Below are 24,538 nucleotides of genomic sequence, written 5' to 3' on the forward strand. Positions count from 1 at the left end.
CGGGGCGCCTGGCGGCTCAGTAGATTAATAGCGTGTCTGACTTCAGCTCAGGCCACGATCTCATGGTCCGTGAGTTCGAGCCCCATGTCGGGCTCTGCGCTTACAGCTTGGAGCCTGCTGGATCTTCTGTCCCCCTCTCCCTCTGCCCCTTCCCCACTTATTCTCCCTCCTTCCCCCGCTCCCGCTCAAAAATAAATAAATAAAACTTTAAAAAAAATTTCAAAGCTACCAAGACCAGCGTCTGTGTTACCCTCTTAATCTTTTCCCAATGGCTGCTGCAGCTCCAGCCATCACACCCACGTTCAGGTAAAAGGAAGGAGAGAGTGACAGAGAATTGAGGGATGGCTGTAGCAGGAAAGCAGGGCTTTCTTGGAAACGCCCCGCAGACTGCCTCTTCCACTTCCTTACTCCAGACTCTGTCTCATGTGCACCTGTCACTCATGGGGCATCTGGGGGACACAATTTTGGCATCTCACGTGTAGAGTAAGGGTGGCAGTAAAAAAGAAGGTTGGAAATTACCCCCTAATTCCTGCCATAGTTTCTAAGAATTGAGACTCTGAAAATAGGGATAGGAGAGAACAGAGTTTCATGGTTGGGCTGCCTTGAAAAGAAGAAGAGAAAAAGAGAACATGTCCAGTAGAGAATCACACACATATGCTTTTAGGCGATGGATAGATATCCTGGGCCTTTAATTCAGGAGGTAGATGGGGAAACAAGGCTTAGCTTTTGTTGGGGGGGAGTCTTTTGTCACTTCTTCCCCCCTTCTACTTTCCTTTAGGTGCCAAGCCAGCTTTGTTTTCTTAAAGTATGGAAACGTTAAACGTGACTTTTCTTATTCCAGTCACATCAGGGATTTGGAAATCCCTCCAAAATTTTTGTTATAGATTTCTGTTAATCTTAGTTGATCTTTCCCCTGGTGCATGTGTGTGCTCAGTGTATAAGGCCTTTTAAAAATATTCTTTGTTATGGTTGACATCTAATAATTAGAAAGACGGCTAGGACTTGACATCATAAACCAGGAGTTTCTAAAATAGAATAACATTTACTTAAAATTCTAGAATCTCAAATGCTTACTGATTTTCACTGAAGTTTAAAACAAAGGTGAACCTTGAAAATCCCTGTGTAAAAATACACTTCTTTGATAAGCACGTAGAAAAGCATCACTTGAATTCTTTGTATTCAACAGGGGGAAAAAATGAGAGAAAATGCTGTAATTTACAATAATAGTAATAACAGAGCTGCGGCCAAGTATTTTTCCTGCCCATCCAAGGGTTCAGCTGCTGGCTTTTGAGGTGAAAACCCTGCAGATCGCTGAAGTCTGGTAGAAAAGTTTCAAAAACACTGCAGTCCAGCAGTCCAGTTAAGTGAATAAGTATGTGCCCCTATGTCTGCGTCCTAATATTCGGTACCAAATGGCAACTTCGACGTCAACCCAAAGAATATCTCACCTTCCTCTACAACCCATCAGCGGCCACTGTCAAGAGGGAAGATATTCCCACAAATAGGATTTCTTACCATCACAGTGGGGCCGAACGGTTGTTTCCCCAACCAGTCAGCTTGCTGCCTCCACCATTGGCTTGTTAAAACCAGATCCTCTTGACAGATCTTGGTGGCATTATTATTTCACTAAGCACAAATGTACCAACGTGTTGAAAATGCTATTTTGCTCATTTGTTACAGGAACTAAAAAACATACTGTCAAAATCTAGGCATAGGGGAAAAGAGCTTAATTAACTGGAGAGTCATCAAATGCTAGCATAGACTCAAAGTTGTCCTTCTGGCTTGTTTCGGGATGATAGGTTGTGCGTCTCGACAAATCGTAATGACTGCTGTCTCTGGGAGTCTGTCATGTGCCAGGCACTCGACGTCCGTTACCTGGAGTTCTTGCAACCACCCTGCGGTGTGTGTGTTAACCATTTCCACATTTCAACTGAGAAAACAGAGTCCCAGGGAGGCGCGGTTAATTGTCTAGCATTGCAGAAGCATTAGGTAGCAGGTCACGATTTACCTACGTCTTCCCGACCATACCTTCGTCATGCTCATGTGATTAGCGGCTATGTTTATCATTATTGCTGAGAATAAGTTTAAATTAGAAATAAAACCAATGGGGATAGCAATGTCTTCCTGCCGGACTAAGTCAGTTCACTTGGAACTGCGTATTTATTCACGCTGAGCGCAGGATGGCCGGCAAAGTTAGCAAAAAAAAGGGGAAGTGAGAGATGTTCTCCGGCTTCCTTACCGCCAAGTGGGTTTCTCACAGCTTGACTGGGATAAGCGTAGGGAGGGAGCTCTCATACTGTCATATCTCGTCTACTTCAAGAGATTGCAGAGTCGGGAACGAAAAATGAGGGTCAGGCCTCGATTCCAGGTTGTGGGGTGCATGAAGAGAGAGAGGCCTTTACCTTGGCCAAAATTTACGGTCTCCGGGTCATAATGCTGGAGGGAATTGAGTGTATACGGAGAACTTGCACAAAGCTTCATTTATGGTGAATTGACGTCGGTGCGTGTGATCTCTTGGTTAGTGTACCCTTGTCTGACCGTTGACCGAACTGTATTCCCTAAGAGTTGATGTAGCAAAGTGTTTCAAGGGAATGACTATTGAGTTTACAGACAAAATGCCGTTTGTTTGTAAAGCTGCACAAAACTTGATTGATGTGCTTTGGGTGTAGTGACAAAGCCTGGGCAGAAGCCAGGATTTATAAAGGAAAAGAAGACACTTCAGTTTAAATGGCAGAATTTCTCTTTGTAAATAAGGGCTATCTTAAGTGTGTTTAGAGACCCAGTTTCTAGACCTTTAGTGTATGCTCAATTCAGGTAATCAATGGCGTGTACAAGAGAATATAATAAAAATTTGACGTGGGTGGTCCTGAACCAATCTTCTTTATCTTTCCTGCTTTGGTTCGGGTATGGATGGATCATAAGTAGGTGTCCAGATGATGCCAATACAAGTCACATTTCCAAACCTGGAGGTACAATTAACTGTGTTTTCTGTTAGGACACCCAGTTTTTGGCCCGGAACTTCTTTTTCTTTTGTGTTTTTTTTTTTTACATTTATTTATTTTTGAGAGACAGAACACAAGTGGGGGAGGGGCAGAGAGAGAGGGAGACACAGGATCCGAAGCAGGCTCCAGGCTCCGAGCTGTCAGCACAGAGCCCGCCGACGCGGGGCTCAAACCCGTAAACCGCGAGATCGTGACCTGAGCCGAAGTCGGACGCTTAACCGACTGAGCCACCCAGGTGCCCCTCCTGGAACTTTGGAATTACTGTAGAGCACACGATACAACACAACAAAACAGAACAAACCAAACGCACTCCCATGAGCAGTATATCCTCCTGTGTGCCGTGGGGTTGACAACCTGATGATCCTTTCTGTGGCTTCATTAACCTGACAAAAGAATATCGGTTTCCTTTGTTTTATTCTTGAGTCACCGTCGGCATGCACTGGGTACAGTCAGGATAATGTTTGCACCAATCTCAGCAGGCTCTAGACATTTTCTGTCTCATCTTTGTTGCTCCAGCTCGCCGTGAATCTCCTCCCACAATCGCTGATTGATTTAGCGTCCGCACGACGGCGTGAATTTTGTGGCTACTTGGTCCCATTTCTATTTTCCATGGTCTTAAGGATCATAAAACAAGACTGGTCTTGTGTTGGATTTTTTGTTGAATGTCTAAGTAACTGGATGATTGCTGACCGGTCATGTAGTTTCCCCATAGGACTGGTTCGTGAAATTACTCCATCATTGTATAAGACAGAATGGGTCTTGTATGTTAAGAAGATTGCCCAGTTAGGGAACAGTTTCAATTCTCTGGTTTTGCTTTGCTACTCTCATTGATCAATTCTCTTTCCGTATCAAGATGTGTACGTGTTGTCCCTATTATCGGTTGCCTGTGATGATAGATCTGTCGGAGGGGACCAAGGGAAGGTTACTTCTTTTTTTCTTTTTTAATGTGTATTTATTCTTGAAAGAGAGAGAGAGGTGAGCGGGAAAGGGGCAGAGAGAGAAGGAGACACAATCTGAAGCAGGCTCCAGGCTCCAAGCTGTCAGCACAGACCCCCCCCCACGCGGTGCTCAAACTCGCAAAGCGGGAGATCATGACCTGAGCCGAAGTCAGACGCTTAGCCCACTGAGCCACCCAGGCGCCCCTTTTTTCTTTTTAATAAATGAAAGTGAGTCAGTCAGTCACTCAAGATTCAAGGTCCTTGTTTTTTAAGGACCACCAAGTACAGATCGATGTTGGACGTTCACATGTGCATAATTAGCCAAGAAAACTCTTGTTTTGATTTTTTACTTTAAGTATTAGCAGTAGAATTTAGGGGTCCAGCAAAAGGCACTAGAAAAAAATGTCTTTCTTGGGATACATCCTACTTTTTTTTTAATTGTTTTTATTATTTATTTATTTATTTATTTATTTTTTATTTATTTATTTTTGGGACAGAGAGAGACAGAGCATGAACGGGGGAGGGGCAGAGAGAGAGGGAGACACAGAATCGGAAACAGGCTCCAGGCTCCGAGCCATCAGCCCAGAGCCTGACGCGGGGCTCGAACTCACGGAGCGCGAGATCATGACCTGGCTGAAGTCGGACGCTTAACCGACTGCGCCACCCAGGCGCCCCTTATTATTTATTTTTTGAGAGACAGAGTACAAGCAGGGGAGGGGCAGGGAGAGAGGGAGATACAGAATCCGAAGCAGAGGCTCCAGGCTCTGAGCTGTCAGCACAGAGCCCGAGGCGGGCCTCGAACCCACAAACCATGATTTCATAAGTTGAGCCATAGTTGAACACTTAACTGACTGAGCCACCCAGGCGCCCCAGTCCTGCTTCTTCTCAACCTACCGTTGAGGCCACCAAACACTTTGAACTGCTCAGAACAAAAACAGAATACAGATACCAGGTAGTGACAGTGTCACTAATTATCCTGTTTTTGCTGCTAGAAACGAGAAGTGTTTGTGCTGGGGTTCAGGTGCAGCTCCCGGACTGGAAAAGCCAAACTATAAACCACATTAACGTGTGAGCATGTCAAGCAAGGTGGCAAGTTCGTGACCATAAAGTTGAATAATATAATCACGTTCTGCTCTCCAGTCCAGGCATATAATATTGTATTTTATTATAAAAATCATATATTTCCTAGTTTGATATCTTTCTATTTACCTTCGAGGGAGCATGCCAGAGTTAAGCCTTTGGAACCTAAGACCCAGATTAAGACTCGAGGCTCTCCTGCATTCTGTGGTAATCAAAATTCAGCCAGAGAATCAAAATTCAACTGAGCTGAGATTGAGAGCGCAGGTGCGAAAATAGCGTGACCACGAGGACATGGCATGCCACACGTTGTTTCCTGATCCAATTGTCGAAGAACTACCGAGCGAACCAACACGCGTCCGTTCATTCTGCCTTCCGGGGGTCCACCTGGAGGTGCTTTTAAATAGTACGCGACAGCATAGAAGCCACCGCCAGCCAGGGGCAGCTGGTCGGAATTGTCGTCCTTCCACTAACTACCTGTATGTACTAGAGTGACCATGTGTAGCTCCGTGTCTCAGTTTTGTCGTCTGTGAAATGGGAATAAAAATGTTACTTATATTCATAAGATGTTTAAGATTACGCAGTAATAATGCACGTACAGGGGCGCTTGGGTGGCTCAGTCGGTTGAGCCTCCGACTCTTGATTTCAGCGCAGGTCGTGATCTCACGCTGAGCGTGGAGCCTGCCTAAGATATTCTCTCCTTCTGTTCATCTCCCTCTGCCCCTCTCCTTCTCCCTCTCCCTCAAATCAATCAATCAATCAATCAGTGACGCTCAACATGTAGTACCTGGCCGTGGCCAAGCGCTCATTTAATGTTGGCTAGTAATTCGAGGTCCTTGAACGATGCAAAGCTTCCTACCGGGAAAAGATTACATATACAGAACTCTCCAGAAAGTCAAGTGTATTTTATTGCCTTGAAAGCTCATAGGTAGCTAGCCACATGTTGCAGGGATTTGGAAATGTCGCCCTTTTACCGCATACTGTCGTTTAAAGGTGACTGCCTGTTGTTCCAGGAAGAAACCTAAGGGGTGTGTGTGGCCTAAATCCTTGTGGCTTTTTATGGGGTCCGTGGTCCCCAGGCTCAGAATGGAGAGACACTGCTCTTTTCCTCCAGGTCAGTTATACTCGTGGCCTCTTGAGTATCGTTTGCCCCGAAGTTCTCAGTGCTCCATCTTCTATTCTTGGAGGTGAGAGGGGTCTTGACGTTCAGAAGCCAGTGGAATGTGGGGCCAGGGTCATTGGCGGAAGGGGTAAGTTTCAGGGGGCCCTACTTTCAGCGCCGTGGACTGTGACGTTCCCAGCTCAGGGCCTGCAGCCTTCCCGTCTCTTTCGATCTGTGTGTGGCATCCCAGAAGCTTCATAGGCCGATCCTTCACGTCCGCAACATCCCTGAGAGCATAAATACAAATAAGTCCCAAAATGCGAATCAGATGTCCCTGTAAACCCAAGTCTTCTCCGGATACCAGCAAATTAACCTATGGCTATTTCCTGAGCTAATTAGTTCCCCTCCCACGGGTAGCAATGCCACTGATGGAAAATCCGTCGGTTTCCCCTACTAACTTCCTCACTTTACTTTGGTGAAATACAGGACATTTTGAAATTAAATGATTTCTGAAGTTGCGTATTATCAAATGCCAGAGTAAAATTATCTCAACGCCTCCTTCTTTCCATGCGTAGTTTCAATTTCCTGAAGCTAGTTCCTTCCTTCTAATTACAAGTACTCCAAGAAGAATTAGTTTTTACAACTCAGCGTGAGAGCAAGTAACTCTTATTTCTTCAGGCTGAATTGAATGCAGGAGGCTTCCTGAATCTGCCTGAATACAACTGCTTAAGTCACAAGATAAATGTTCCCCGTGCTGCCTTTATCATCCCCATCATCATCATCATTATTATTATATTTTTAGTGCTAAGGGCCACTAGGGAAATGGCCTCCCAATGGTCAGAACCTTGTGTTTGATGTTTCCAAAAGAATCTTGCCCTGGTGATAAGTAACATAGGAAAGTGGTTTCATTTCTTTCTCTTTTCCTTTCCTTTCCTTTCCTTTCCTTTCCTTTCCTTTCCTTTCCTTTCCTTTCCTTTCCTTTCCTTTCCTTTCTGTCTTTTCTCGTCTTTTCTCGTCTTTTCTTTTCTCCCCCCATAAAGAGTAATATTTAAAGTGTGGAAGTTTTAGCTGCGTGTTAAATGTTATTTTAAAATCCCTAGGTTGATTTAGACATACTTATCAAATCCGAGTACACCTGCATATATCTTGCTGTTTGCTCATGGAGAAAAGCGAAGCAAGCATGCCCATTTGAGAGGATTATGCTGAACCACAAAGAAGCGTCTGGAAAGGTTTGCCAGACGGAGCTTTTGTTGTTGTTGCGTTTGCCCCTCACTCAAATCACGACACTGGGGAAGTTGAAAGGAGATTAACATTGTATCAGGCAGGTCAGGAAAAACATCTTATGTTGACCTTCTCGTTCAGAAGTAGAATTATCCCTTGACTCTTTTCCTAGTTTTCTTGACCATGGCACAATGAGTTTACTGAATTCTTATGATGGATTTGGTATCAGTCAGCAAAGGGCCAGATCGTGCTATTTGTTTTAGAAGTGAAACTTCCCTGCCTCCTGGGCCCCCCTCAAACCGACTCCCTCCCTTCCTCCAGAGTTTCATGCGTTATCGGGTTCTAAAATTGGTCCCTAGCAAGTGTTGGGTAAAACAAAACAGAACTAAGTCGTTTTGCAGTGTTCTTATATTTTTCAAATTCATGAGGTTAGGTTTTCGTTTCGTTAGTAGTTATTTTGTTAACGCAACCTTGCAAAATCGTCTACATCCAATCCTGCCCCCTCTGAAAACTTTGGAAATGGCAGTACTATGTGTTTTAGGTTTCATCTGAAGGCATAACAAAAAGGTGTCAGAACTCTACAGTACCTTTTTCTCCCCATCTCCTTCATGTTCAAGCCACCAAATGAGAGCCGTGGCTCAACACGTAGCAGAATGTATTGTCTGCTACCTCTTGATGGCTTATCTTGCACCAAAATAAGTACTTGGCATCACTTTGATTCCGTCAGTATAATGAAGTGGAATAGGTCTTAGCGTCCACATGCTAAATGTGGACACTGAAACCTCGAGAAGTTAATTTCACAGAAGTGGAAAATGAAAGAGCCAGGATCTGACCCCTGGGCCACCTTTGTTAGGAGGCCACTCTCAAAAACGTGTATGTGGCAAGGGTGATGGGAACACGTAGTAGGAAGTGAAGCCGCGTGTGCACCTCCATCGTTGAATTAGCTGGAATTACGACACCAGTTTTTCCTCTGCCTGGGAGAGGCCAGCGTCCGTGGGCTGCATACGAGGGGCCAAAGGGACTGCAACTTGCTCCTGTCACACCTCAGATCATTGTCCCCCTCCCCTCCATGTTCTGGCCCATCCTTGGCAAGTATCCTTCTAAAATGAAGGTGGCAGGTGACAGATAAGTACCCAAGCTGCCTGATAACGGCCACGTTTCCCAATTAAGTAAAAGACTGTCACACCTGACAGTCAAGACGGAAATAATAAGCATCTTGATCAGAATTTCATGCGTGCATGGAGTCAGACGCTTTCCAGTAGATAGATGCTCTTTGCGCACATGTACTGGGATTGGTTTTCTGTAGGTTTATGAGTGGTGTCGAGGTTCTCCAACGAAAGGAACTTCTCTATTCAGTGACTCTGTGCCTTCAGTGCTAACAGTCGCAAGAAATAGGTATCCAGCAATTTAATATAATAATCACTCATGGCAAGTTAAGGATGCTCCCATACCTATGTCTCGGGGCCCAGCTTTGGGCTCCGCGCTAAATTCTCTTTCTTTGAAAACACGGACGACAGGGACTCGGTTCATTTGAGGCTTTCTCCTTATCCTGTACGTACACGCAAAATGCTAACCCTTGCTAGTTCTTTGTTAAATTACGCAAGCGATTGTCTGGCTGTATAGCTGGACAAGGAATGTTCCAGAAGACTTCAGTTTTGGCTTTAGCTTACGGTAATTTTCAGGTTCCGATGCAAGCTTTCACATAAAGGATGGCCGGGCCCGAACCGGGAGCCATTTTGTTGAGGAAAACTGGAAATCCTCACCCTTTTAAACACCGAGTTACAACTGACCAATACCACAGTATTTCCTAAATTTAAGGTTACGTTTTCTGCCTCCCTCAGACTAACGTCACCTCTCCACGTTGAGACCCAGAGCCGCATTTGTTCACCCCGACCCCGAATCACTGAGCCTTTGTTTTTAGTACTTCGCCATTCTGCTTTTGCTTTTTTAATTTGCTTGTGACTCTCTGCTTCCCCCATCTTTTTTTTTTTTTGGTACAATGATTCTTACCTTGTCTTTCCCCAGTCCGTTTCTGACCTGGAGAGACGTGCAGCATGTTATTGTCAGGACTTCCCGTGCAGGACATTTGAACGCTAATGACTGGAAAACCAATGCTGCGGGTTTTAAGGGTGAGAACTTCTTTCATATTCTGTCACAGGCAAAATATTTTTATTTCCGCCCCTCCCCCCCCCCCATTTTAAATGGAGAGCAGGAAATAGAATCCCTGAAAAGAAACTTGAAATTGTGTGCCGACACACAAGGAGCTTGCCCTTTTAGTAAAGAAAAGGCAGGTTCATTTTTTTTTTTTTTTCCAATTCAAACAACACATAGAAGGCAGATTTCCTTGGCTTCCCACATCATAGGTCAATCTCTTAAAAGACAACCATCCGAGTATAGTCGACCTATGGGGCTTTTAATTCGTTTATTATCACTGTCATTGGTTATCTGAGTGGTATTTGTACCAATGTATTTAAAAATTCCTCATCTTCTGTAGGGATTGCTTCCACTTAAAGACTCACTGGTTTATTTTCACTATTAGTTGGTAGGCCATGCTTTCTCTACATTTTGTTTTTGTTTCTTTTTAAGCTGCCACAACAGCTAACTCTAAGACATCACTTTATATAAATGAAAAGTTCTTAGGAAGCTTTATAACACACAGTCTGTATACATTTATGTACAATATGTAATAAGTGCTATTTTTCTCATGGCTGAGGATTATAGTTCCCTCAAACTCTCTTACTCATGGTAGCCATTTTGCTCGTCGTCATCCATAACGTATGTTATAATAAGAAGAAAATAATTACATAAAGCAGATGTCCTAAAGCTTCATTCACATGACCTCAATTTTAACCCATTAAGTTAAGTTACAACAAAGACTACTCTTGGTTATATCTGCAGACTTAAATTTACTCCCAAATGGTCTTGGTATCATTATCTATCCCTATGGGTGAAAAAGAGCATCCCATACCATAGGGAATATCTAGTTCGAAATTGAGATTCCGGTCCTCGGATCATCGGTAACATGTTGAATAATCCTGGGCGAGCCGTTTACTTTTTTGGGCCCTAACTTCCCCAACTTAAACATTTTAGAAGCTGAATAATCTTTTCTACCTATGATTTCTTAAATATGGTTTTAATATGTCTTTAGTGAAATTATACCCAATGTATGCATATGTCCATGCTGGAAATGTAAAATGTAATTTCAAAAAAACTACTTGCAAATGGCTTATTATAGTCTCATGCTTAGCCCAAACCTGTAAATGTATCAGATAACCTGTGCCATCTACAATATGTCTTTGGTTAACATCTTCACCGAAGACTTCACTCCGTTTTCAGAAAAAGAAAAATATCCCTCTGCTTTTCAGTATTATCAAGGACCTCTCCATACTCATAACCCATATGGTGCAGCCGTGTTCAATGAACTTGTAATCTAAAGAGCTGTAAATACGTGCTGGGCTCACATTGTCTGAAGCCCAAATCAAGACACTCGATCCCCAAACAGCCATTGTGATGTGCAGCATTAAAAATATTTGAAATGTCAGCTGTCTGGCATAGAAAATCCAGGACGTACTTTGCCATAGGGGTACGTTTCATTCTGGTTAGCCTCCACACCCTGCCAGCTCTTCCGATATAAATCCGCGAGGCTGGGAGGTGGGTTTGGGGAGGGGGAAGAAGGGTGCAAAATACAACCTTGGCGGGGTCAGTGCTGCGATGAACTTTTTGGTAGAGGGTTCACAGACCAAGTACATTGACCTCCGTGAAGCTGAGGAATCAACTTTAACCCAAATAAAAGCCTTAGTTTTACTTACCCCTTTTTGGCAAGTTAAAAAGAGCGAATGGTTCTAATAAAAAATGCAACTCTTTTGAAAACCTCTGTTGGTTTTGGAGAGGGGGAAACAGAGGATTTCGAATAACTCCCCAGATCCAAACCTGAGTCCGAAGGGGGCCGTACGGTGCTCTGGCAAGGAGGAAAGAGCATTTTACTATTGCACGTGGCAATATTTAGTATCATATTCCACTCTTCTCTTAGACTGCTGCCAAGAGTAACAATTAAAGTTCGCCTTTTCGTAGATGAATTGCCCTGAACGGTCTGGACTCCCGGTGGAATTGTTTTGTAATTTTGTTGATGGCAAGCCCCATATTTCATCTAAACATGATCGTAATAAGAATAATTTTTTAAAGACTGATATTCTTCCCGACTCTAAGCATTACCATCCCCTCCCTAGCGTCCCACAAATAAAAGTGATTAAGGCAGAGGCTAGCAGGAGACGGAACGTGCTTTGGGGAGGGAGAGAATGGAGGTCACCGGGCCTGGACAAAGATGGGTGACTTTTTATGAAATGAGAACTGAGCAAACAAAGAAATAGCTAATGCTTGGAAGAACTTCATGCAAAGGGAGCTCAGCGAGAGCTCGTATTTTAAATTAGGTCAGCCAGCGTTTGCAGGCCTAGCTTCGCTGGAACGCATGGCCGCACGCTTCTCCTTAGACAGGAGAAGGCGGAAGTCACCTGCAAACGGGAGCGTGTGGCCGCGGCTGCTCTCTCTCTCTCTCCTGTGCAACTTAGTCCTAATGCTGAGCGAGGGGTGTGCCTGAAACAAATCCGAAAACATCTGTGCTCCCCTGGGCTGGCCTTTGTGCCCTGAGGTTGAGCGACGTAACCTGTTGGAAGCAATTTAATGTGTTGGGAAAAAAAAAAAAAAAAAAAAAACACGAAAAAATAAGACACCTGAGGCTAACTTGACATATTGCCTAGTAGGTGCTCGTCTGCCCTGATGATGTCAATATCAACCTCAGCGTTTCCTTCTCCTCGGGGCAAGCGCAAGCAGCTGAGAGTAGCAACCAGTGCGGTATTGGGGTCTTGTCATCCGTGGACTTGATAGTCATCACTGATCGCTTCAGAGAGGCCAACACCCTCCAAACCAGCTGTCACCAGACACTGCCAAGTCCTTACATTTCTTCAGACATACCCGTATGTAGTACGTCGCAGGCTGAGAGTAGAACCAGGTGATCTCGGAGCTAGGCGGCTGTGGGCCTCGCTGCGAGGCAGACCCAGTCCATTCTAATCCACATGTGTTAGGGACCTGGCAGATGCAAGACATTCCCTCCAGCAGCAGCTGCTGGCTTCCTGTTGCCTGGCACGGCGAGGCTCTCATTCAGGCAAGGAGGTCGGCCTGGAGAAGCCGAGAACGTGGCTCTCTGCTGACTCGTGTGTGTTCCTCTGAGAGTGGGATTACCCTGGGGTTGCGTGCGGATGAGCTGGGTGCACAGAAATTTCCTTGCTTCTTTTTCTGTGTTCTCATCAGAATAGCACGCTATAAACAATCGGGGTAGTAAGAGTAAACTCACAGTGAAGGGAGCCCCAAAGCCAGAAGCTGTTCATCGATATTTTTAGGCTAATGGTAGCGTAATTTTTAACAATCTTAATCGAACTAAGATTACCCTGTCCTGCTCCTTCTTAAGTAATATAACGATCGTTTATAGTGTAGTTAAGAGTCTTTTGCAGAAGATCCGTTCTTCAAAATAAACGTAGGCCAATGAGTACCTACCTATGGAAACTGACTAACCGTTATTTGGATTGTTCGTTGTGTGAATAATTTTGGCTAAATGTCATACACCTTTTGACTCTAAACTTCCTCCAGAGATAGTTTCTTTAAAAACAAGTGGAAGAAACACCATGCCCTTACCAAAAACTCTCCTGGAGGTGGTTCATGAGAATAGGAAAAGTATTTGTAGGAGACCAGATGAACAGATGTGATGTTTGCCACTAGAGAACCGAACTCCAAATTCCTGTGTTTCGCTACTGCTCAGCATTTGTAATGCTAGGAGATGACTTTGGCATGAAATCATTTATTTGGGGTTTTTTCCAGTGTTATTTCCTTCTCCTTTGATGCCTTCCTTATGAAAAGTCTTCTCTATTTTTTTTTTCTTTTCTGTGCTTTTTCATACCCCCTTCATGCGCCTTAAAATGCACAAATCAGCTATCGAAGCAAGGGCTTTTTGCCATTTGGGTGGTTTTCTTCACAGAGCCTAATTTATGCAAATCTCTTTGTTTATTTATTTACAAAAACTTCCCGAGCACCTTCCCCTTGCCAGCCCGACATGTGTTGATGTGCACCCAGAAAGGGGAAGTGAGAGGAAATGTCGGGGGCCCCGTGGCATTGCCTAATCTGATCTGGCCACGGTACGATTTACATACACACGTAGAAATTTACACTACACTTGTCTTCCCTTCTGTCAAGCCCACATGATCTGCCAGGTCACGTTTATAAAAAGGTGTCCATGCAACTTCCCCGGTCATCTCAAATGCAGCCTAACCTGAGCAGGAAAAGGCATCTGATGTAGAGACGATCTCTGCTGGTGTGTCACGGATAGTTCGAACAGTTCTGTTTGCGCATAGATGGTATGCGGACCAAACCAGCCATGCGGAGAACTTTAATTGTGCATTCTTCTAGTATCCATGGCTCTTACCATTTTAGGAAGCTTAGCTCTTTGTGACGATCCCCTCCGTTCTACTGCTTTAACCTGAGGAACTCGCAAATCCACGGTCACTTGGGCTGTGTCCGCTGATCCCCACCCCCGACCCCTACGAGTTCTTACGTCTTTGGTTCACGGTTGCAGTTACAAGTGTAATTGAATGCATGCCACCTCAATGCTTTAGGTTTTTTTTTTTTTCTTCAAAGTGTCTGTATTTGGATTATATGACTGTATACAGTTAAACGCTCTTAAATTTAGGAACAGGAATAGACGTCAGATAATAAATTAGGACCTTCTGTCATCTTTACTAGGCGAACGAATGAAAAAAATGTCATTGAAAATCAAAAATGACAACTAAGTGAGCGAGGTTACCACGCCTTCCATTTCACTGCCCTCCCAGACTATGTAAGTCTCTCTTTTTTTACCAGCATGTTGCTGAAACCTTCCCATCCCCACTGACTTCTTTCTTTGACCACAACTAAACTACTAGATTTTTTTTTTTTTAATTTCTAACTGATTTCCCACCATGGGAAAACAATTGACAGTCTAACATGACTTCTTAGCCTCCAAGGCCCTAACTTTTAATAACCTTTATTACCTTTAATTGCCATCATTTTGTTTCCACTGGTAGGGCTGGTAATTTTAAGATGTTCCAATATATTTTTAATACCTACCTGTCTTGCTTTCAGTTTGTAACGCTTATTAAAAAGAATTAGACGTGCTGAAATCATGAAGCATGCCATGTGTTGAATTGAAAGTAAAGGTCTTGAAATGTGTTTTTTTTTTTTTTAGCGTGTGAAGCGATATCTGATGTATTACTGTCTAAAAGGGTAAAGCCGTATTTTATTTTATTATTTCACTCACAAATAATAGTTCCTCTTTGCCACCTAGCATGCTGATGTGATGTTGGTAGCTAGGATTAAAACTATATAATGCACATTAATTGGTCATCGGCACGTGTTTTTGACGAAAGGTCAGTGATATGTTATTCATGTGGTCAGCGTCAGAGGTGGTTTTAGAATCAGATGCTCGATTCCAGCCCCCATCCTCGCTGTAGAAATAAGTTTTTTACAATCCAAAGAAAGAGGGAAGTATGTGCATTTGATTCTACCTAATAAAATGCACTCATTGGAAATACCCCCTGAGTTTCTTTCAAGATTCCATGTGCTGTATACTATTGTACTCCCTGTAGGCAATTTCGTTTAATATGTGTTAACTTAAAACCTTTCATTTTTCTGTGTGCTGACCATTGAATACAGGAACTTATCTTCTTGCTCATTTACAAAAAAAAAAAAAAAAAAAGAATCACACAAAATTTAGGGATTTTATTTTTATCCCTTTGTCTGGTGGGTGATTTGCCTAAATATCTAGCTGAGACCAATAATATGGAACCCCTGACAGCAAAGTGCTTGATCACTGCTTAATCTAGAGTCTCATGTCCAAAATATCCACTTGCCCATCAGAGCATTCCACGCATGCCTCACTAAATAAGTGAGATTTAAAAATCCCTTCTATTGACGGGAAATGTTGTTTTCTCCGTGCTGATCTTCGACGGGATGGTAGCGTTAGGTTTTGTTAGACTTCGGGGGTGTTTTGTTTTGTTGCGTTTTCCTTTTGCATCCCCAAGTACATAAGCTTTAAATGCATGTGGTTTCACACTTAAAATCCGTCTTCAAAACAGAATTAAAACGATGGTTGCACTAAGTGACTATTATCTCTGTACCAGATATAATTAGTTAATGACGGGAATTATGCGCGGAGGAGTTCTGTGGCTTTGCCACCATTTTAGGAACCTTTAAATCCTAGTAGACAGTCGGTTACTGATATTTTGTGTGGCCTTGGAGGAAGCCAATTAAAGCTTTTGTATCTTGGTTTTTTAGAATGTGGGTAACTTATACCAAACATAATGAGAAGGCTGAGTCCCCACAGGAACTAGTGATAGACATCTGAACTGATTATAGCTATCAATGTCCTGTTGACTCTTGAGTCATTAATACAGTAGGAAAGCTGTGAGCATAAAATATTTTTTTTGGCAATATGCAAAAGCCTGTACACTTAAGAGAGGATCGATGTCTCTTTTTGTGTAATTGCCTGATGAAAACTGATTTCACTAATTCTAATCAGGCTGTAGTTGCCAAGGTATCTTCCAGACTCTTCCTTCAGCATATGGGTTTGGCTATTAATGGTATCAAATCTTGATCGTTTGTGGTTATAGTTGATATGTTAGGCAAAGATAAACATCATCAACCCCTAAACCCGGTGATTGCAAAGAATGATCAACCAGGGCCAATGCTAATTTCAGGCCAAAAGTGTGTTATGACTCTAAAGTAATGAAATGGATTTCTATGTAGCACCAATAATTGGGTTCTGAATCCAGTTGCAAAATAAGATAACCCAAAAAGGATTTAAGCCAAGACCGTCTTCTCAGAATACGTACACTCACACCTACAGACACATTCTTTTACAGAAGCTTTTAAAATTCGACATTTTCTTTTGGGAGGTTTTGTGTTTATTTAAAAAAACAACGACAACAACAACAACTCACTCAACAGAGTGGTTGAGAGCCTGGGTGCCAAAGTCAAACAGCTTGGGATTCATTCTTAGCTCGATAAACAAACAAACAATATCTGGTAATATAAGACACGTTCTTTGTTTGTTTGTTTGTTTGTTTGTTTGTTTGTTTTGAGAGAGACAGAGACAGTGTGAGCAGGCGAGGGACAGAGAGAGAGGAAGAGAGGGAATCCCAAGCAGGCACAGAGCCCGATGTGGGACAGAGCCCGATGTGGGACATGAACTCACAAAACTGAGATCATGACCTGAGCCAAAACCGAGAGTGGGACGCTTAAGCGACCGAGCCACCCAGATGCCCCAATACATACACATCCTTAATCAACATTATTGGAGTAAGTTTACATATGATAAAAAAGCACATTTTAATTGTACGAATGTAGGTACCCAGGTAACCGTCACCACAAGCGAGGATAGAATATTTCTGTCACCCCAAAATAGACTTTCATGTTCCTTTCTCTTCCCTTACCCCCTATGCAACTGATCTACTTCCTTTCACTATAGATTATATTGTCTCTTACAGACTTTTATATAAGTAGACTTATTGAAAAGTGGCTTCTTCCTCTCCAAATAGTATTTCTAAATTTCCTCTAAATCATTAGGTATATGAGGGGTCCGTCCCTTTTTATTGCTAAGTGATACTCCAGCATAGGGATATACCACAGTTGCTTTACTCCTTCACTTTTTCATGGACGATTTTGTTGTTTCCAGTCCAGGGTTGTGAGTTAAGCTGGTATGAGTACTCATGGACGAGTCTTGGTGTGGGCAAACACAACTTTTTGGAACATTAGACAGTCAGAAAAAGCCTAATTGAAACAGAGACCCTGAGGAGTGGGTGAGCAACCCAGATGGCTAACCAGATGTGTCGAGCATCAGACAAGGTCTGCTGCTTACACAGAGATTTGGTCAAGGAAGAGCGAGGGGGCCATGATGGCTGGCGTGTGTAGCGAAGGGGAAGGGGAAGGAACACCGTCATATACAGAGTCTGGCACAGCTCTTCGTTCATACCATGCTACTCACCTTTAGTAATGAATTCACAAACAGTTAATATTCTGTTAAGATTTTGTACAATGAAAACTAAGCACGTATACGTATGGATGTGCATAGAGCCGTGGCCGTTGAAATTCAGTGTATAAAAAGGGCAGGTGTGGTGTGATCAGAAAAGTAATTTAAAAGAAACTGACACAGGGGTGCCTGGGTAACACAGTCAGTTAAGCACCCAACTCTTGATTTCAGCTCAGGTCATGATCTCATGGCTTATGAGATCAAGCCCTGCGTCGGGCTCTGTGCTCACAGCTCAGAGCCTGCTTGCGATTCTCTCTCTCCTTTCTCTCTGTCCCTCCCACCCCACCCCACCCCCACTCTCTCTCTCTTTCAAAATACATAAATAAACATTGGGGGAAAAAATGATTTAAGAGAAATTGGCAGAAAAGCTACTTGAATCCCAGAGCTAGAGGTTCTCACTTCATTTGAAAACGTTTTAGAGCCTCTGCAGTGATTTGAGAAATTAGTCGATAATAATAATGACTTTCTAGCGAGTCGACTCGAGTTGCTTATGTGATGTCAGAAAGAATTTTATTTCTCAAGCTGATGGTGTAAACCCACTGGTCCTCTGATGTGTCCTACAAAATGACATGTATGTAAGAAACTGGCCGAAATGGATGTGAATTCCCTTGTGGCGATCATTTTATATTATCTTAGCATGCAATTGCATATTCCTGACCTTAAGGGCTGTGACATTCAGGGAAATTTTTGATCATCTCTTGGCTTCCTTCTAAATGAGGAGAGTTCTAGAGTTGAGATATATAATCATCTTTGCTAAATTCTTCTTCTTCTTCTTCTTTTTTTTTAAGAAGGGCAAGAAATGCTTTTTGAAATCACTCTTTAATAAACCCAGGGCAAAAGGTGTGAGGACAAGATTGCTCCTTGAAAAATGTCAGGCCAGAAATTGTGCTTCGAGAAGGCTTCACAAATTCTCTTTGACCAAAGTCTTTTTGCCGGTCATTATCATTCACCATGACCTTCAGAAAGCCACTCAGCTTCCAATATTTGAATTATTTTTCATATGCAGTTATAGTCTTTGTATTTCCCACGTGGCTTTGTAGAAATTTAAAGAAAGCAAGCGACCGTAATTCTGGGCTAGCCTCTTGAGTTGCTCTAAGACAAGTGCAGATTGTGTGACAGAAGCATTTATAGTTTATAAATGACTTTTTCTCTTTCTTAAGGTTTACATTAATATTTTTTTTTCTTCTTGTCCATGAAGCGAACTCACAACTGTCTATAATTCTAGGAAACTGCATTGCTTATTTGAACCCACCAGAGGCTACTGCTGTATGCTTTCTTAACGGACCGTGCAAGATGGTTTTGTCTGGAAATCATTTGCTGCTTTTCATGTTTTATCCTCAGAAGTATCCTCAGAGCCAGGACAGAAGATATGTGTTCAGCTTTGTTCTAGGATTCGATATTATACATCTTAGAACCCTAAAACCCCTGCTGAATCCCAGCCACGACTGACGAAGGAATGAGAGACAATAGCTAAAAACGCAAGAACTAGCCATGATTGTATGTTAGGGCTGCCGTAGTTGGTTGTGCAGGTTATTGACTGCACTAGGGAGCTAAACTGAGGGTTTGGGTGGAGCCCGAAACTCAGCCCGTGATCCATTTACTAAGCCATGCGCCCCAGAGGGGGTTGAGGTCCACCTAGAGAAAGAGGGACCTTTCTCTAACTCATGGAGATCCCACATGCCAGCCCGGTTGCACTGAACTCCGTCGTCATTTCTCTCCGCTCTGTCAAAGGCATGACATCTTGTAAAAAATACCTATCCTGGGATGGTTTCGTTCACTTTAACCTTCACCTGTTGCTTCAACCTTGACATTCCCAAAACCTTCATTAGCAAACGAGGTCAGCGTTACTGGGGTCAAATAGAGTTTTCCGGTGTCTGTGAGGATTTCACCGCTGTCTTTCGTGCCAGCTCTCTGGACAAAGTTTGAAGTAATATCCTAGAATGTTAAGTGAGTGTGGGTGCTCATGAGTACAAATCGATTATTCTTTTTTTTTTTTTAATTTTTTTTAACGTTTTTTATTTATTTTTGAGACAGAGAGAGACAGAGCATGAGCGGGGGAGGGGCAGAGAGAGAGGGAGACACAGAATCGGAAGCAGGCTCCAGGCTCTGAGCCATCAGCCCAGAGCCCGACGCGGGGCTCGAACTCACGGACCGCGAGATCGTGACCTGAGCCGAAGTCGGCCGCTTAACCGACTGAGCCACCCAGGCGCCCCTCGATTATTCTTTTCATAGCCTTTTTACGTTCTCTCGTTTTTTTGTGACCCGAAATGATTGATGCTTCATGAATTCAAATGTATGATCATACATCTGGGGCCTGTAGAAGATTGATATTTGGGGTAAAGAGTCCTTATAAGTATTGGCCTACGCGGGATGCCTGAGCACAGACATAAAGCAGTGGTGAAAGGCTTTATTGGAAGCTTCTGTGGTGCTCATCAAGCTGTCCCGAGAAGGTACTCCCAACAGACCAGCGTTTCTACTGTCTGTGGAACAGAGCCTTAAATATGAAAGGAAGGGGCGCGGGGCGCCTGGGTGGCCCAGTCGGTTACGCTTCTGACTTCAATTCAGGTCATGGTCTCACGGCGCGTGGGTTCGAGCCCCGCATGGGACTCGGGGCTGACAGCTCAGAGCCTGGAGCCTGCTTCGGATCCTACGTCGCCCTCTCTCTCTGCTTCTCCCCTGCTTATGCTCTCTTTCTCTGTCCCTCTCTCTCAAAAATAAGTAAACATTTAAAAAAAAAATTGAAACACGAAAGCAAACACGTGGTTTTGGTGCACTGGAGAAACCCTGATTGGAATTTGGATGTGCCTACCTGTTTGGACTCAGACATCAGTATGCCTGAGTGAGGTCACCCGTTCCGTGCCCTCGGTCGGGCACATAGGCCTCAACCTTATGTGCCACGCTGAGACACTGGTAAGTGGGTGCTGCTTCAGCTGTGAAAACCGGTTCAGGGTCAATAAGAGATCCCAAATGGGGCAGCCTGGGTGACTCAGTCGGTTGAATGTCTGACTCTTGGTTTTGGCTCAGGTCATGATCTCGTAGGATCGAGCCCCACGTCAGCTGTCAGCACAGAGCCTGCTTGGGATTCTCTCTCTCCTTCTCTCTTTCTGCCCCTCCCGTGCTTGTTTGCGTGCTCTCTCTCTCTCTCAAAATAAGTAAATAAACATTAAAAAAAAGGGGGAGGAGTCCCAAATGAACAAGAAGAAAAAAAGGGCCTTCTGATGACCCTTTGTAAAGTACAGTTTTAGTAAAGATGGTGTAGCTCGTCCTTTTATTCCCTCCAGAGAGATCTTTCTTTATATTGGTGCCAGTGCCTACGACATAAACCAGACCCAAAGATTCAAAAGGAACGCCTGAAAATTAATCCTGTCCCAGGTCTACGCTTAACTTCCTAAGACCACTGCATCCGGCAAGGTGCAGTTGCAAGCCAGGCGACCGCTTTGCAGAATTCATCTGGATACATCCTCTCTGAAATAAATAGATCCAGACTTTTTTTTTTTTTTTCCCTTAAAATCTCAATTCAGGCTTTTGACACATGTTCACATCTTGCTAGCCTCAGGCATTTCAAAGCAATTAAGCTTCTATCACACATCCCAATAATGGCTTCAACAGGCTTCATTTTATGGTGTTACACCAGAAGCCGCAATACGCCCTGAAGTTTCCAGAGTCATCTCTGAAAGAGCCAAAAGACAAGGGCGTTGTGATCGCTGCTGGATGTTAACAAACAGGAAGTTGTTCTTTGCCGCTCAATACCATTCTTCCACCTATACGTGCCTGCTTAGCTCTAATAAAAAAAAAAAAATGGACTCGGCTTGAATATAAAATAAAGCATCTTTTCCATATTAATAATGTCTCCACATTCAGAGAAAATCCCTGATGAAAATGACTGAAGAAGGTCAATCTCAGCAAGAACAGGGGAAAGGGTTATGGTCCAGATGCTAGCTTTCCATCCATGCCCCACATACATCTTTTTCTCCACACGATATTTTAATGAGCTTTGAAGAAGAGAGCCGTTTTTATGCAGCTAATTTGCAAAAGGCAAAGGGCAGAAAAATGGTCCAGGGTCCATTTATGGTATATAGATGAATCTTTGAAATATTTCCACCCCCTTTTGCCACCTTGTTATTCTGAGGATGATGACTGATGTGAGGAAGTAGTTGAAATAAATACTGTGTATGTTGTAGGTGACAGTAATCAATGGATACATACATGATGCAGAGGGATTCTGAACAGTTAGGATTGAGTCCCCGTGACTTTGGACGAGTTCTTTTAATGTGTACGTGCCTTATTTTTTTCAGCTGTAAAATTCGAATATTACTCTTGTGCCAATAGGACTGTTGTAAAGATTTCATTAGCCAATACAGAGTAACATGTGTATGTAAAATACTATTTTTGCCTCCCATATAAAATTTCTTCTGGGCATCTTATTTTGGGAAGCATGCCCTGCCACATTTAATGCACTTCAACCATAGAGTCAGTAAGATTAAACAGATAGATTCAAATGCATTAAACAGATCCTACAATGCATTTCCTATTTTTCAGCATTGCAATTGAGTTTGATTTTGTGTCTCAACTCAGTCAAACCCTGATTTTGTCCTAACAGCGATTAGACTTTAACTCCCTGAGTAATGTGTATCCAAAGAAGAAAACCTCTAGACCAACCTGGTGCTTGATCAGTGAGGGATATCTATAGGTTAATTAGGAGAATTTCTCTTCCTGAAATATGTTTTTAATGTTTATTTATTTGTTTTGAGAGAGAGAGGGAGGGCATGATCAAGGGAAGGGCAGAGAAAGAGGGAGAGAATCCCAAGCAGGCTGCATGCCATCAGTGCAGAGCCCGATGCGGGGCTCAAACTCACGAACTGTGAGATCATGACCTCAACTGTTTCATCAAGAGCCAGACGCTTAACCAACGGAGCCACCCAAGCACGCCTTCCTGAAATATCTTTAAAAGGAAAGCAAAAATGTGTGTGCTACTCCATATGAAAATAGTTAGCATCTTAGCGTAATGTGTGGTATAGCCACCTTTCATTTTTTATGTCATTGGCATGAGGGAAGGGATTTAGGAATCCTGCCTCCAGAGACTCAGGCCCCAGGTTGGCGATAGTAGCCTAATTAGCCAGGCTTTATCAATTGGGGTTCCAGGAGAGATGCAGCCCTATTTCCCTCAGGAAGTGGCTCTCAAGGTGGGATCCCTGGACCGACCATATCAGCATCTGTTAGGAAATTCTGGGCCTTAATTTCTTAGGTGTTTTGTTTTGTTTTGTTTTTAAGTATAGTTGACATACAGTATGACGTAGTTTCAGATATACAGCTTCTCTCTACATTCACCGCAAGCGTATCGGTCACCATACAGGATAACAGCATCACTGACGGTATTCCCTACACGGTGCCCTTTGTTCCTGTGACTGATTCCATAACCGGAAGCCCGTACCTCCCAGTCCCCTTCACCCACTTTGCCCATCCCTCCCCGCTCTCCGTCCCCCTGGCAGCCATCAGTTCTGATTCTACGTTCTGTTTGTTCGTACGTTTGTTTTTTTAGATTCTACGTATGAGTGAAACCATATCATATTTGTCTCTCCCAGTCTGATTTGTTTCACTTAGCATAATACCCACTAGGTCCATCCATGTTGTCACAAATGGCAAGATCTTACCTTTTTTACGGCTGTGTAATATTTGTGTGTGTGTGTGTGTGTGTGTGTGCACGCGTTCTTCATCCATTCATTTACGGATGGACACTTAGGTTGCTCCCATATCTTAGCTGTTGTAAATAATGCTGCAGTAAACATAGGGATGCATATATCTTTTCGAATTAGTGTTTTCGTTTTCTCTGGGTAAATCCACACTAGTGGAATGACTGCATCAGGTGTTATTTCTATTCGTTAGTTTTTTTAGGTACCTCCATACCGTTTTCCACGGTCGCTGCACCAGTTTAAAGTCCCACCAGTAGTGCGCAGGGGTTCCTTTTGCTCCACATCCTCGCCAACACTTGTTATTTCTTGTCTTTTTTATTTTAGCCCCTCTGACAGCTGTAAAGCGATATCTCATTGTGGTTTTGGTTTGCATTTCCCTGATGATGCACGATGTTAAGCATCTTTCCAGGTGTCTGTGGGCCATCTGGACGTCTTCTTTGGAAAAATGTCTATTCAGACCCCCTGTTCGTTTTTTAATCAGATTGTTTGGGTGTTTTGGGCGTTGAGTTGTGTACGTTCTCGATATTGGGACTTCCTTTAAAACCACTGGTCAGCGAGACCGAACAGGTGTGCTTTCGCGAGTCCTCTGGGTGATTCTGACGCTCATAACAAGTCCGGAAACCACTGACCCACGTCCTCTGCCGCCTGTAGTGAATTAACTTCTTTCCTGTGCATTTAAGTGGTGCTAATCAAGTACCGTCCTTAGAAGAAATGAACAGATAAAGTCTCAAATCATTTCTTTTTCTGTAGTTTGGACAGGGAATCCCAAATCTGAAAGGTGCCCTCAAAACATCTCATCCCTTAAAAAATGATAATTAAAATTAAAATTAAAAAAAAAAAATCTCGTCGCTTGGCCCTTTGCACCCCACTACACCCGTTCTCCTTTCTGTCAGCTGGACCATGACCCTCTGTTTTCAAACTCTGTATCCCCCTGTCGTGGAGGGGAAAAAAAGTTTCCATTGTCCCTGTTGCCTTAGTTGGAGCCTCCCTTATACAACTAAAAACTGCCAGCAAGTCTGAATTAGCTGCTTCCCCTTCCTTACTGTTCAGCCCCTCTGTAATTCTCTGCAATCTTGTTTCCACTTACACCTTTGAAGTGAAATTACTCTGTGAGACTTTCAACCACCTCCTGCTTGCCAAATCAGAAGCCTCTTGTTTTTCTGTACGGTTTCGTGCTTTTGATCTACCCAGTCCACATCTGTCTTGCCTTGCCTTTTGTGATGAAAAAATAGAGCCCGTGTTCTCTGACACTTCAGGGATTCCTTTTTCTCCCTTCCTCCGGCTTAGCCAGTCCCTAAGGTGTGTTGCTTAGAGAGTGCTGGAGGGAGCGCTCACCCACTGCCCACCTCCCTGCCTCCTTCCCTCTCACCGCCTTGCAGTCCCTCAGCTTTCTTCCCTGC

General features: G+C 43.4%; 1 protein-coding gene across 2 annotated transcripts in view; it reads left to right on the forward strand.

Moving 5' to 3' along the window:
- Nucleotides 1-24,538, forward strand: part of PCSK5 (proprotein convertase subtilisin/kexin type 5) — a 455,082-nt gene that overhangs the window by 229,364 nt on the left and 201,180 nt on the right. For both annotated transcript variants that reach the window (XM_047102277.1, XM_047102287.1), the window contains exon 10: nucleotides 9,366-9,469. In XM_047102277.1, the coding sequence (XP_046958233.1) occupies nucleotides 9,366-9,469 (104 nt within the window). The remainder of the gene's footprint in view (nucleotides 1-9,365; nucleotides 9,470-24,538) is intronic.

Source organism: Lynx rufus, unplaced genomic scaffold, assembly GCF_022079265.1.
Source record: "Lynx rufus isolate CCGP_SWC_20201006 ecotype Redwood Valley unplaced genomic scaffold, mLynRuf1.p SCAF_10, whole genome shotgun sequence".
NCBI lineage: Eukaryota > Metazoa > Chordata > Mammalia > Carnivora > Felidae > Lynx > Lynx rufus.